At 36.5% G+C, this 10,823-nt stretch overlaps 1 protein-coding gene across 1 annotated transcript; it reads left to right on the top strand.

Moving 5' to 3' along the window:
• The first annotated feature begins 1,166 nt into the window (after positions 1–1,166).
• Positions 1,167–4,450, top strand: LOC107001389. Its single transcript, XM_015199458.1, has 5 exons — positions 1,167–1,485; positions 1,542–1,884; positions 1,971–2,187; positions 2,512–2,772; positions 4,073–4,450. Exons 1-5 carry the CDS (start codon positions 1,167–1,169, stop codon positions 4,448–4,450), a joined length of 1,518 nt encoding a protein of 505 aa, XP_015054944.1.
• Positions 4,451–10,823: the final 6,373 nt, after the last annotated feature.

The following is a 10,823-nucleotide window of genomic DNA, read 5'->3' on the forward strand; positions in this document are numbered from 1 at the left end:
TTTAGAAGTATTTTCTTCCGATATGATATTGTGAATTGATCCTAAAATTTATAAAGGAATCAGTGTGATCTGATCTAAAAATTCTAAGTTAGTAAGTTTAAATAATTTAGTGGGCAACCTGTGTGTTGTTTAGAAAATTTTGAATCATTAGCAGGGTAATGGTGTAGAGGCAGTCTATTAGATTGCTTAAAAAATCTTAAGTTGTCTAGAGGTGATAGCTTAGTGGGTTGAGTAACATCTACTTAGGATCATCAAGCAATAGAGTTATTGCTTGATAGTGAGAGTAATAACTTTTTCTCACATTTTGTTGTAACCGGTTTTACTCTTGATCTCGAAGATTAGTGAAACGGTTGAAAATCTTGTATGACAGGTCATGGTTTTACTCCCTTGAGCAAGGAGGTTTCCACGTAAACTCATTGTGTCATTAATCTGCATTCATTTATAGTTGTTATCTTTTAAGTGTGTCAAGGGACCTGGTCCATTGACTTGTAGTGAACGCACAAATTCTAACAAGTGGTATTAGAGCAGGTGTTCTCTATCTAGTTAACACCAAGAGAGTGATTCCTGTTCTAGAATGACTACTCTACTTAATCTAGAAGAAGGTCAATCTTCGAGTTGACCTCCTCTATTCAATCGCCAGTTCTATAGCTAGTGGAAAACTAGAATACATGATTTCCTCATGGCTGAAGACAGTGAACTATGGGACATTGTCTTAGATGGACCTTTTATTCTAATGTCTGAAGTAAAAGATGGCGAAATCACTAGACTCATTCCAAAGACTCGGCAACAATATAGTGAAGCTGATAGAAAGAAGATTGAAAAGGGATACACAGCAAAGAAGCTGCTTGTTTGTGGTATAGGTGCTGAAGAGTTTAATCGTGTCTTTGCTTGTGAATCAGCTAAGGAGATCTGGGATTGCTTAAGAACTGGTCATGAAGGAACTGAACAAGTAAAGGAGTCTAAGATTGACATGCTTACCACTCAATATGAAAACTTCAAAATGAGAGAAGGTGAAACCATCATGACATGTATACCAAACTTTCATCCATCACAAATGAGTTATCAGTATGAGCAAGGAGGTCAAGAAAGTTCTTTGAAATTTTCCTAAGTCCCGGGAAAGCAAGGTAAATGCTATCACTGAAGCTAAGGATCTGAAGGTATTGACAATGGATGCTCTTATTGAAAATCTCAAGACACATGAGATGAACAAAAGTCATGATTTGTCAAAAAGGGAAGCCAAGAAGGATAAGTCTCAAATGTTAAAATTCAAGCGTGAAGAAGAATCTAGTGAAGATAATGATATGGCTTATCTCACCAGAAGATTTCAGAAGTTCGTGAGAAAAAACAAGGGATTCAGAAAGGGAGGAAATTTTCCAAGAGCTGTTACTTCCAATGACACCTGTCACAAGTGTGGAAAGGCTGGACATTGTATAAGGGATTGTCCATTACTCAAGGCTGAAAACAAAGAATACCAAAGACCAAGATGTGAGAAGGAAAAAGCAGGGACCTGGTACTTGACAAAAATGATCAAAAAGCTGCAGCTGATTATGTAGTAAAGAAAGCTCTTGCTGCATGGGGAGATTCTTCAAGTGAGTCAGAAGATTCTGAAGAACCCAATGATGCTTCAATGGTGGTGGTTCATGGTGAAGATAATGTATTCAATGAAATGTTTGCTTTCATGGCTCAGTCAGATGAGGTAGATGAGGAAGATAAGGTAACTCTTCTTGATTTTAAGCAAAATCTGAATACTTATACTCTTAAAAGACCGAGAAGATTAGCAAATGTTTTGATTGATTCTGTAATGGACTTAACTTCTGAAAGAGATTCCATGAATCTTGATTTTGAAAGTCTGAATGAAAATAGAGATAAAATGGGTGAGAAAATGTTAGTCATTGAAGACCAAATGGTTGTTCTAAAATCTAAAAAACTAGAACTCAAAAATCAACTGGACTTGATGATTGAAAAATCAGGAAAAGGAAAGGAGAGTCTACTAGTTTACAAATTGAACTGGAAGAGAATTTGAAAACTACTGAGACTAAACTTGCTTTAGCATTGGAAAGGAACGATAGCTTAGAAAGAGATCTTGTCAAACTTAAGAAGGAACTTACTAATATCCTTAAATGGATAAAATCCTCAAAGTTGCTATCTAATGTGACAAATCAAAGCAACTACAGCAAAAAGGGTCTAGTAAGCTTGAATATTACTCCCCCTTACAATCCTCACAGTAAATATGTGTTTGTGTCCAATAATTTGTTGTGTCCTCACTGTGGTAGAAATGAACATTTAAAAAGAGAATGTACAGCTTGGAGAGAGTCACAAGAAAGATTCTCAAATTATACAGAACAGAAAAGAACTTTAAAAGGGAGACCTGGTACTGCTCGAAAGCTATTTATAAAAAAGAACCTTAAATTACCTCACTGGGCAAGAAACACCTTGATCACTCCTTTATCTTCTTTCTGGTAACTCAAGTTGAAATGGGTTTGCAAGTATAATAAGTGATTCTTGTTGCAGGTGAGCGAGAGGAGTAGTAGTCAATGTTGGTACATGTATAGTGGATGCTCCAAACATATGACTGGAAACATAAAAAAATTCCTCTTGCTCAAGGCACTTCAAGGTGGAGGTGTCTCTTTTGGTGATGGAAAGAAGGGATATATTTTAGGTGTTGGAAAAGTTGGAAAATTAGTTGAAGAACCCATTGAAAATGTGTATCATGTCAGTGGGTTGAAGTGTAATCTTCCGAGTGTTTCCCAAATATGTGACAAGGGAAATGAAGTAAGGTTTACATCTGAGAAGTGTACTATAGTCAATCTGACTACACAGAAAGTGATTGTTACTTATCTATGACATCGAAGACGAGGTCATGTGAGCTTATCTTTACTGAATAAGCTAGTCTCTCGGGAGCTGGTCTAGGTTTGCCAAAACTGAAACTCAGTGAAAATAAAGTATGTGACCCCTGAAATTTCAAAGCAGAAGTGGAAAGAAATACATTCTGGTGATTGTCGGTGATTACTCAAGGTTCACATGGACAAGGTTTCTAAGATCAAAGGCTGAAACACCTAATGAGCTGATAATGTTTTTCAAAATGATCCAAACAAAATTGAATTATCGATAGATGGGATAAGGTCTGATCATGGAACTGAGTTTGAAAACTCAAAGATTAAAGATTTTTGTTTGAATAATGGCATAAGCCCCAAATTTTCAGCTCCAAGAACTCGGCAGAAAAATGGAGTGGTGGAAAGGAAAAATAGAACTCTGGTAAATATTGCAAGAACCATGATTATTGAGTCAAATCTTCCACAAAATTTTTGGGCTGAGGCAGTCAACATAGCATTCCATGTAACAAACAAATGTTTGATAAGGTCACGACTGAATAAAACTCCCAATTAATTGCTCAACAACAGGAAATCTAAGTTGAGCTATCTAAGGGCGTTTGGGTGCAAGTGCTTCGTTTTGAACAATGGTAAAGATGATCTTGGAAAGTTTGATCCTCGAAGTGATGAAGGAGTTTTTGTAGGATACTCATCATCAAACAAGGCTTATAGAGTATTCAACAAAAGAACTCAATGCATTGAAGAAAGTATCCATTTGGTCTTTGATGAAGATAGTAATCTGAAAAGGACAGAATCTAATGATGAAGATTAATTGAATGAGTTGTTCCAAGTTCAGAAAAGTGAAAGAAGTAAAGCTGAGTCAGGTGAACGTCTGATTATTGATAATGTTGATCAATGTTCATCTGAAAAGACGGAGGAAACTGATAAGTCTTAAGAAGGACCTGGTCCCATGCAGAATGAGAATCAAGATGTAACCACTCTCCAGAAAATAAGGATTTTGATGATGAAGAGGACGATACTGATCAACCTCAACCTTGATATCAAGGCCAGCTTGGAAGCACAATTCATCTCATCCGCTTGACAATCTCATTTCACCTTTAAACTCTGGAGTACATACTAGATCAAAAACAAGAAATCTAGTTGCTTTTTCAACCTTCATCTCAACAATTGAGCCTAAAAATGTAAAAGAGGCTTTGTGTGATGCAATCTGGGTTAAGTCAATGCAATAAGAACTGCAACAGTTTGTAAGAAGCAACGTATGGTACCTGGTCCCAAGACCTGTTGACAGAACAGTTATAGGGACTAGGTGGGTGTTCAGAAATAAGCTTGATGAGAGAGGTGTTATTATAAGTAATAAATCTAGATTGGTTGTTCAGGGATATAATCAGGAAGAGGGCAACTATGATGAAACATTTGCGCCAGTTTCTAGAATGGAGGCTATCAGAATTTTTATAGCCTTTGCTAATTTCATGGGATTCAAGTTGTACCAAATGGACGTCAAAAGTGCTTTCTTAAATGGAGACTTGAAGGAAGAGGTGTTTGTTAAACAACCTCCTAGTTTTGAAGATTCTGAGCTACCAAATCATGTGTCAAATTTATTAAGGCCTTGTATGGGTTAAAACAAGCTCCCAGAGCTTGGTATGAGAGATTGTCGAATTCCTTTTGAAAAATGGTTTCAAAAGGGGGAAAATTGATAAGACCTTGTTTTTGATGAAAAGAGAACAAGAATTGCTGATTATACAGCTATACATGGATGACATTATCTTTGGAGCTACATCTGAGCATTTGTGTGAAGAATTTGCTGCTTTAATGGGAAAAAAGTTCGAGATGAGCATGATGGGTGAACTAACTTTCTTTCTGGGGCTGCAAATTAAGCAATCATCAGAAGGTACTTCAATCAGTCAGGAGAAATACACGAAGGAGTTGCTGAAGAAGTTCAACATGATTGTTTTCGAACCTATAGATACTCATATGGGAACAAATTCAAAACTCATAGCACATGAGGCTGATCCTCTTGTGAATCAAACCATGTATAGGGGAAGTATTGGATCCTTGTTGTATCTAACTGCTAGTAGGCCTGACATTGTGTACAGTGTTGGAATGTGTGCTAGATTTCAAGCATGCCCCCGAGATTCACATTTAATAGCTTCCAAACAGATACTAAGATACTTGAAGAAAACAGCGCTGGTGATTTTTTTTGACTTTATAGGTTTTGCGGATGCCGATTTTGCAGGCTATCAAGTAGACATGAAGAGTACTTCAGAGATGGAACATTTCCTTGGGTCCTCACTTATTTCCTAGGGAACGAAGAAACAGAATTTTGTGGCTCTTTCAACAGCTGAAGCTGAATATGAAGCAATAGCTGCTTGTTGTTCTCAGCTCCTGTGGATTAAACAACAATTAGAATATTTTGGAGTAAGCATAAATTCAATTCCTCTTATGTGTGACAATACAAGTGCTGTCAGTATGGGAAGAATCCAGTTCATCATAAGAGAACAAAACATATTGATGTGAGACATCATTTTTGGAGAGATAATATTGAAAAAGGAAATATTGTGCTCACCTACTGTCCAACGGAGGATCAAACCGCAGATATCTTCACCAAAGATCTCAGCAAAGATCAGTTCGAGAGTAACAGGCTGAAGTTGGGAATGATGAATCCAAATTGATCTGAAGTCATACTCAAGCATGAAATTTCCTTGGTGGATAGAATCTGTAGAAAGTATTCTCTTTACTAACAATAAATTCTCTAAGTAAGATCAATATTGTACCGATTGCAGGTATACATTCTTAAAAGATTTACAAAAGATAAAACATAGCCAGAACCATTCAGGAATGGTGTTGAACTTGCAGTAAGGGACCTGGTCCTTCAAGAGGTTAGCTTTCTTTACATTAATTTTAAACTATGTTAAAAAGTGACCGTTGAAATAGCCATGTGTCAGTCATCGGTCATTCTAACCGTTATTCCCATCGCTTAATTCCAAGCGACACGTCTAATCCAAGGGACCTGGAACCTTTTCTCTTCTTTTTATACACCTTTCTCTTCTCTCAAATTCTTCTACTTCTTTCTGATACTTTTATTGAAAAACCCTAAAACACTCTCTCCTTCTTCTTCCTCTCTTCGTTGCTGTAATCTCTTCTTTCTATGTCTTTCTGATCATGTCGGAACCTTCATCAACATCAAAGAAGATGCTTGCATCTCTGAGTGAAATTGACCCTGTGTCATGCTACACTCCTTCATCTTCAGGGTCTAAATCCAAAGTGCCGACAACCTCAAAATCAGTCCTACTCTAGATAGTTCTCAAAACCCTTTTCATTCTATCGACCTAAACAACCCTGTTCTTTCCCCTCAACCTGGTCCCCATCTAGAAATGCTTTTAGATTATCTTTTTGAGGGAGATTTACTAGAGAGTAAAACGTCTGAGTCTAATTTCATGGCCGCGACTGAAGGATTGGTTATTGAGAGCCTTACTATGATGAGAGAAGAAGCCTGACTTGAGGAATCTGAAAATCCTCTGTATGAAGATGTGAGAGAAACACAACCTATTTTTGACAAAACTCCAGATTTTGGGAGATATCCTTCGTCAGATTCAACTGACACGGAGGGCGATAATCATCCATTTCAATTGATGTTGAAGAAGAGAGAGGTGCCTGCCTCTAAAAAGGGAAAAGAAAAGGTCATTGAAAGTGATTCTATGAGAAGACCTTTTACAAGATCTGACTAAAAGAAGATGTTGGCAGATTCCATGAAAGCCAGTGCAGAATCCACTGCCAAAAATCGAAGGAAAAGAACCTTTAGGGTGTCGAAATTCCAAATGCCTTCGTCTGATGTGGTAGAGGTTTCTGGGGCAGAATTTGATGAGGGACCTGATAAGAAAAGTTCAGGAAAACTGAAACAAAATGTAGAGAGGAAGGATGGCAACAAGAGCTTCAAAGAGGTGGCTAAAACTAGTGGTCTTAAAGAGAAGGGGAAAATAAAGAGAATGACATCTGAAAAGGGAAGCAAAAAGCCCGAACAAGTACCTGGTCCATAAGTATGTATGGACGACACAGTAATCAACAGACAGACAACTGTTGACAATTTGAGAAAGCAAAGTGTTTTGGCAGGTAGAATGTTTTACATAAATATCGTTACCAACCTGGGATGGACACTTTTCATGATATTGTAGAAATTCAGTCATGGATGCATTTTTTGATCTCAACTCTCCTGTTCTTCATGAGGAAGAAGTCCGTGAATTCTATTACAATATGGAATTTCAGGAAGATGGCAGTATCAACACCAGAGTGAAAGACATAGCAATCCATCTTGACAAAGACTCCCTGGGAAATATTCTTGGAGTACCTCGAGGAGGTATTAGGTCCGTAGTTGGGAAGGCTTGTTCTGTGGAATTTGTACAGATAGGTTCCAAGGTTCCAACTACTAGATGTGCTGGTTTGTTCAAAAAGATAATGAAAAGTGAATATCAGCTAATCTTTGAGTTTGTCAACAAGCTTCTACTTCCAAGAACAGAGAAGAGAACTTCAACAACTTCTGCTGATCTGTTTGTGATGGAATTATTGTGCAAATTCGAATCTCTGGACCTTTCGGCACTCATGCTAGAACATACCTACAAAACAGTGATTGAACGAAAAGGAAAATATGGAAAGGGATATGGATACTTTTTAATAAAAGTGTTCAAACACTTTAACATTCCGCTCGGAGTTAGAAAGGTGGGTACTGTGAAGCAATCTTTCTCAGAGACTACTTTGGTTGAATGTGAATGTATTGAAGGGAAAGGAAATCATAAGAGCAAAGTGTCTCAACTAGTTGAAGAGCAAGATCAGCTGAAGCATGAGCTGGAAGAGATGGCTGTGAGGTTGAGTAGCAAGGATGCATAAATTGACATTTTAAGGCCGAACTACTCAAGGCGCAGACTGAAGGACCTAGTACCTCGTTAGTTCAAGAACTGCAGAAAGAAAATGTAGAATTGAGGGCCAAGATTGTTGCTTTACAAGATAAATCAATCAAGGAAAATGATTATGCTAATGCTAGACTTATCCTCATCATTCAGTCCCTCTCGCATCAGCCTCCCCCCTCATAGTCCGTCCTGTCATCTTCATGTTTTTTTTTGTGTGTGGCTTATCGGCAAGGTCTTCTGAATTATAGTTTAACTTTAATGTATTGAATGTTATTTCTGGGTTGCTATTAATATTATTCCTCTTTTGTTCTGGCCAATGTCTATTGTGTAATGCTCTCTTTTATGCTTGATTGCCTAAAGGCTATGATCGTACTTGGCTCTATTATTGGTATAGTTGGTTTACTCTGTCTCTTTTTTATGATGCCAAAAAGGGGAATTATACTGTATTGGGTGTTTTTGTCAGGGGTAACATATGGGGATCGAATAGAATATCGTTATTGTTGTTTGTGTCTGGGAATTTCTTTCAGGTGGAACAATGTATCGGCAAGCAAGTCAGGGGGAACGAGTCAAGGGGAACGATGAACAATGTGGGCTTGGTGTATAGTTTGTCATCATAAAAAAGGGGGAAATTGTTATTTAAAGTTTTGATGATTTAACAAACACAGGGACGTTGTGAAGGTACCTGGTTCTCAGCTCGGGTTTGATGATTTGACAAACACAGGGACCTTGTGAAGGTACCTGGTTCTCAGCTCAATATGTCCTTTGACTTCTAGTTGGAGAAAGTATAAAAAGTTGGTGCACAGTCTCCAACATCGGCAGAGGCGTCAGATACTTCTACCAATGACATGGCCTTTAGGATGGTGACCTTTCTATACAAGGACAACATCTCCATACATGCTAGCTTCAGTTTTTGCAACTTGAAAAAGAAAAATTCAAGAACACTTGCAAAGGCTGAGAAAATTAAGGTGAAGAAATACTTCAAACAATTCAAGCTGAAGTGAAGATTACGTGTGTGTGTTTAGAAGTATTTTTTTCCGACCTGATATTGTGAACTGATCCTAAAATTTATAAAGGAATCAGTGTGGTCTGATCTGAAAATTCTAAGTTAGTAAGTTTAACTAATCTAGTGGGCAACCTGTGTGTTTCTTAGAAAATTCTGAATCATTAGCAGGGTAATGGTTTAGTGGGCAGTCTGTTAGATTGCTTAGAAAATCCTAAGTTGTCTAGAGGTGATAGCTTAGTGGGTAGAGTAACATCTACTTAGGCTCATCAAGCAATAGAGTTATTGCTTGATTGTGAGATTAATAACTTTTTTTCACATTTTTTTGTAACCGGTTTTACTCTTGCTCTTGAAGATTAGTGAAACGGTTTGAAAATCCTGTGTGACAGGTCGTGATTTTACTCCCTTGAGCAAGGAGGTTTTCACGTAAACTCATTGTGTCATTAATCTGCATTTATTTACAGTCGTTATCTTTTATGTGTGTCAAGGGACCTGGTCCATTGACTTGTAGTGGACGTACATATTCTACACATAACACTTTTTATTTCACAACTTTCAAGACATAAATTCTATGATAGAAGGAAAACTGTTGATAAAATTGAATGCCAAATGGTTTCTTTCTCTTGAATAATTGTTATCAGTTGGTGGAGACAAAACAAGCCTAACCAATAAGTGCAACTTTTGTTGGATGATAAGGATTATTTTGGAAGTCTATTACTAACAAATAGAAAGAATGTGCTTGGTACACAACTTCTAGATGACAATAGTTAACAAGTAAAGATTGTGCTATTGCAATAGTAGCTTTTATCAAAGGGTACTATGTGATCCTCTAACTCTCATTATTTGGATGTTTTATTGATGTTACTTAAGTTTAGTGTTAGAATTCCATTATCGATCTTCATATTTTGTGATGTATGAACTCATGTTCATTCCGTATATCTTGTCAACTGCTTCTCCTAGCATATGAAAAATGAAGAAAATATTCACAAACCCAAATGATACTTTAATTTGGTTGTTTTTTCTGCTTATTACTTGTGATTCATATGTTATGAGATATGGTTGTAATGTGTCTAAAGCTTGAGATTCTTAAAGTTACTTAGAAATGAAAATTATTTATGTAAAAAGCTTTTGAAGTACCCTAACCACAAACATTTTGTTCGACACGACATCTACGAATATGCTTACCATGACCCTTGGACAAGTAATTTACAGCGTCTTTGGACCATGGTACATTGTATAACCAAGATCAAATAAGATTGATAGATGATTATGAGACACCTTAGTCGTTGGAAATTTATTTATATTTGAATGTTACATATCTATATTCCTTTCTGTCTGTCTTTCTATCTTTTTCATTTATTATGCTCTTTTAATTTATAATATCACAGTTCAATATTTGCCTTACAGATGAATCATGATATTGATAGATTGAGTTTCATTATTCCTTTCATTTAAGTATCTCTCCACTCTTCCATCCATTGACATCAGTTTATTAGAGGAATGAAATATAGGCATTGATTGTAAAAACATTATATGCATCTACTTTTTACTCTTTCTGCATATTTATTTTTGGTAGATTTTGTATAAGGACATATAGTAATTTTTTTAAACAATTATATGAAATTTATACCAGCACAGACTGTAATAGAGGTTGACCAATAATCACATTTGAATTTACAATTGGGGAGGGTACAAACTTTGATCCTAACATCTGAGTGGCTCAGCATAGGAAACAAAAAGGAGAATGGAGGAGAAATTAGAGCTGAAGATTCATGTAATTCCATGATTACCTTTAAGACAGTATTCATCTCTTTCTAGATGTATGGGGAAAAAAGGATGAATCATGTTTTCCAAAAGCAGACTTGTAAACATTGATAATAAAAACTGCCTCTTTTTGTTTTCTGTAAACAAATGCTGTCATGGTACGAGAAAATCAATAATATAATTAATCGTTGAGTTGTATTATGACGGTTAAAAGATGGAATCCCGTCAAAACTCAGAATGTTGGGCCCGTGCTAACCATCACCAATCTAGTATATATATATATACACATATACATATATATATATATATATATATATATATATATATATA

The sequence above is a fragment of the Solanum pennellii genome, chromosome 10 (assembly GCF_001406875.1).
Source record: "Solanum pennellii chromosome 10, SPENNV200".
In the NCBI taxonomy this organism is placed as follows: Eukaryota; Viridiplantae; Streptophyta; class Magnoliopsida; order Solanales; family Solanaceae; genus Solanum; species Solanum pennellii.

What these genes read in the sequence shown, in the direction of transcription:
- LOC107001389 (XM_015199458.1), top strand. Translation starts at nt 1,167, where the DNA reads ATGGATGCTCTTATTGAAAATCTCAAGACACATGAGATGAACAAAAGT. An exon ending in ACTACAGCAAAAAGGGTCTA is followed by an intron (nt 2,188 to 2,511) that starts GTAAGCTTGAAT and finishes TTCTTGTTGCAG; the next exon opens with GTGAGCGAGAGGAGTAGTAG. An exon ending in TATGTGACAAGGGAAATGAA is followed by an intron (nt 2,773 to 4,072) that starts GTAAGGTTTACA and finishes GAACTGCAACAG; the next exon opens with TTTGTAAGAAGCAACGTATG.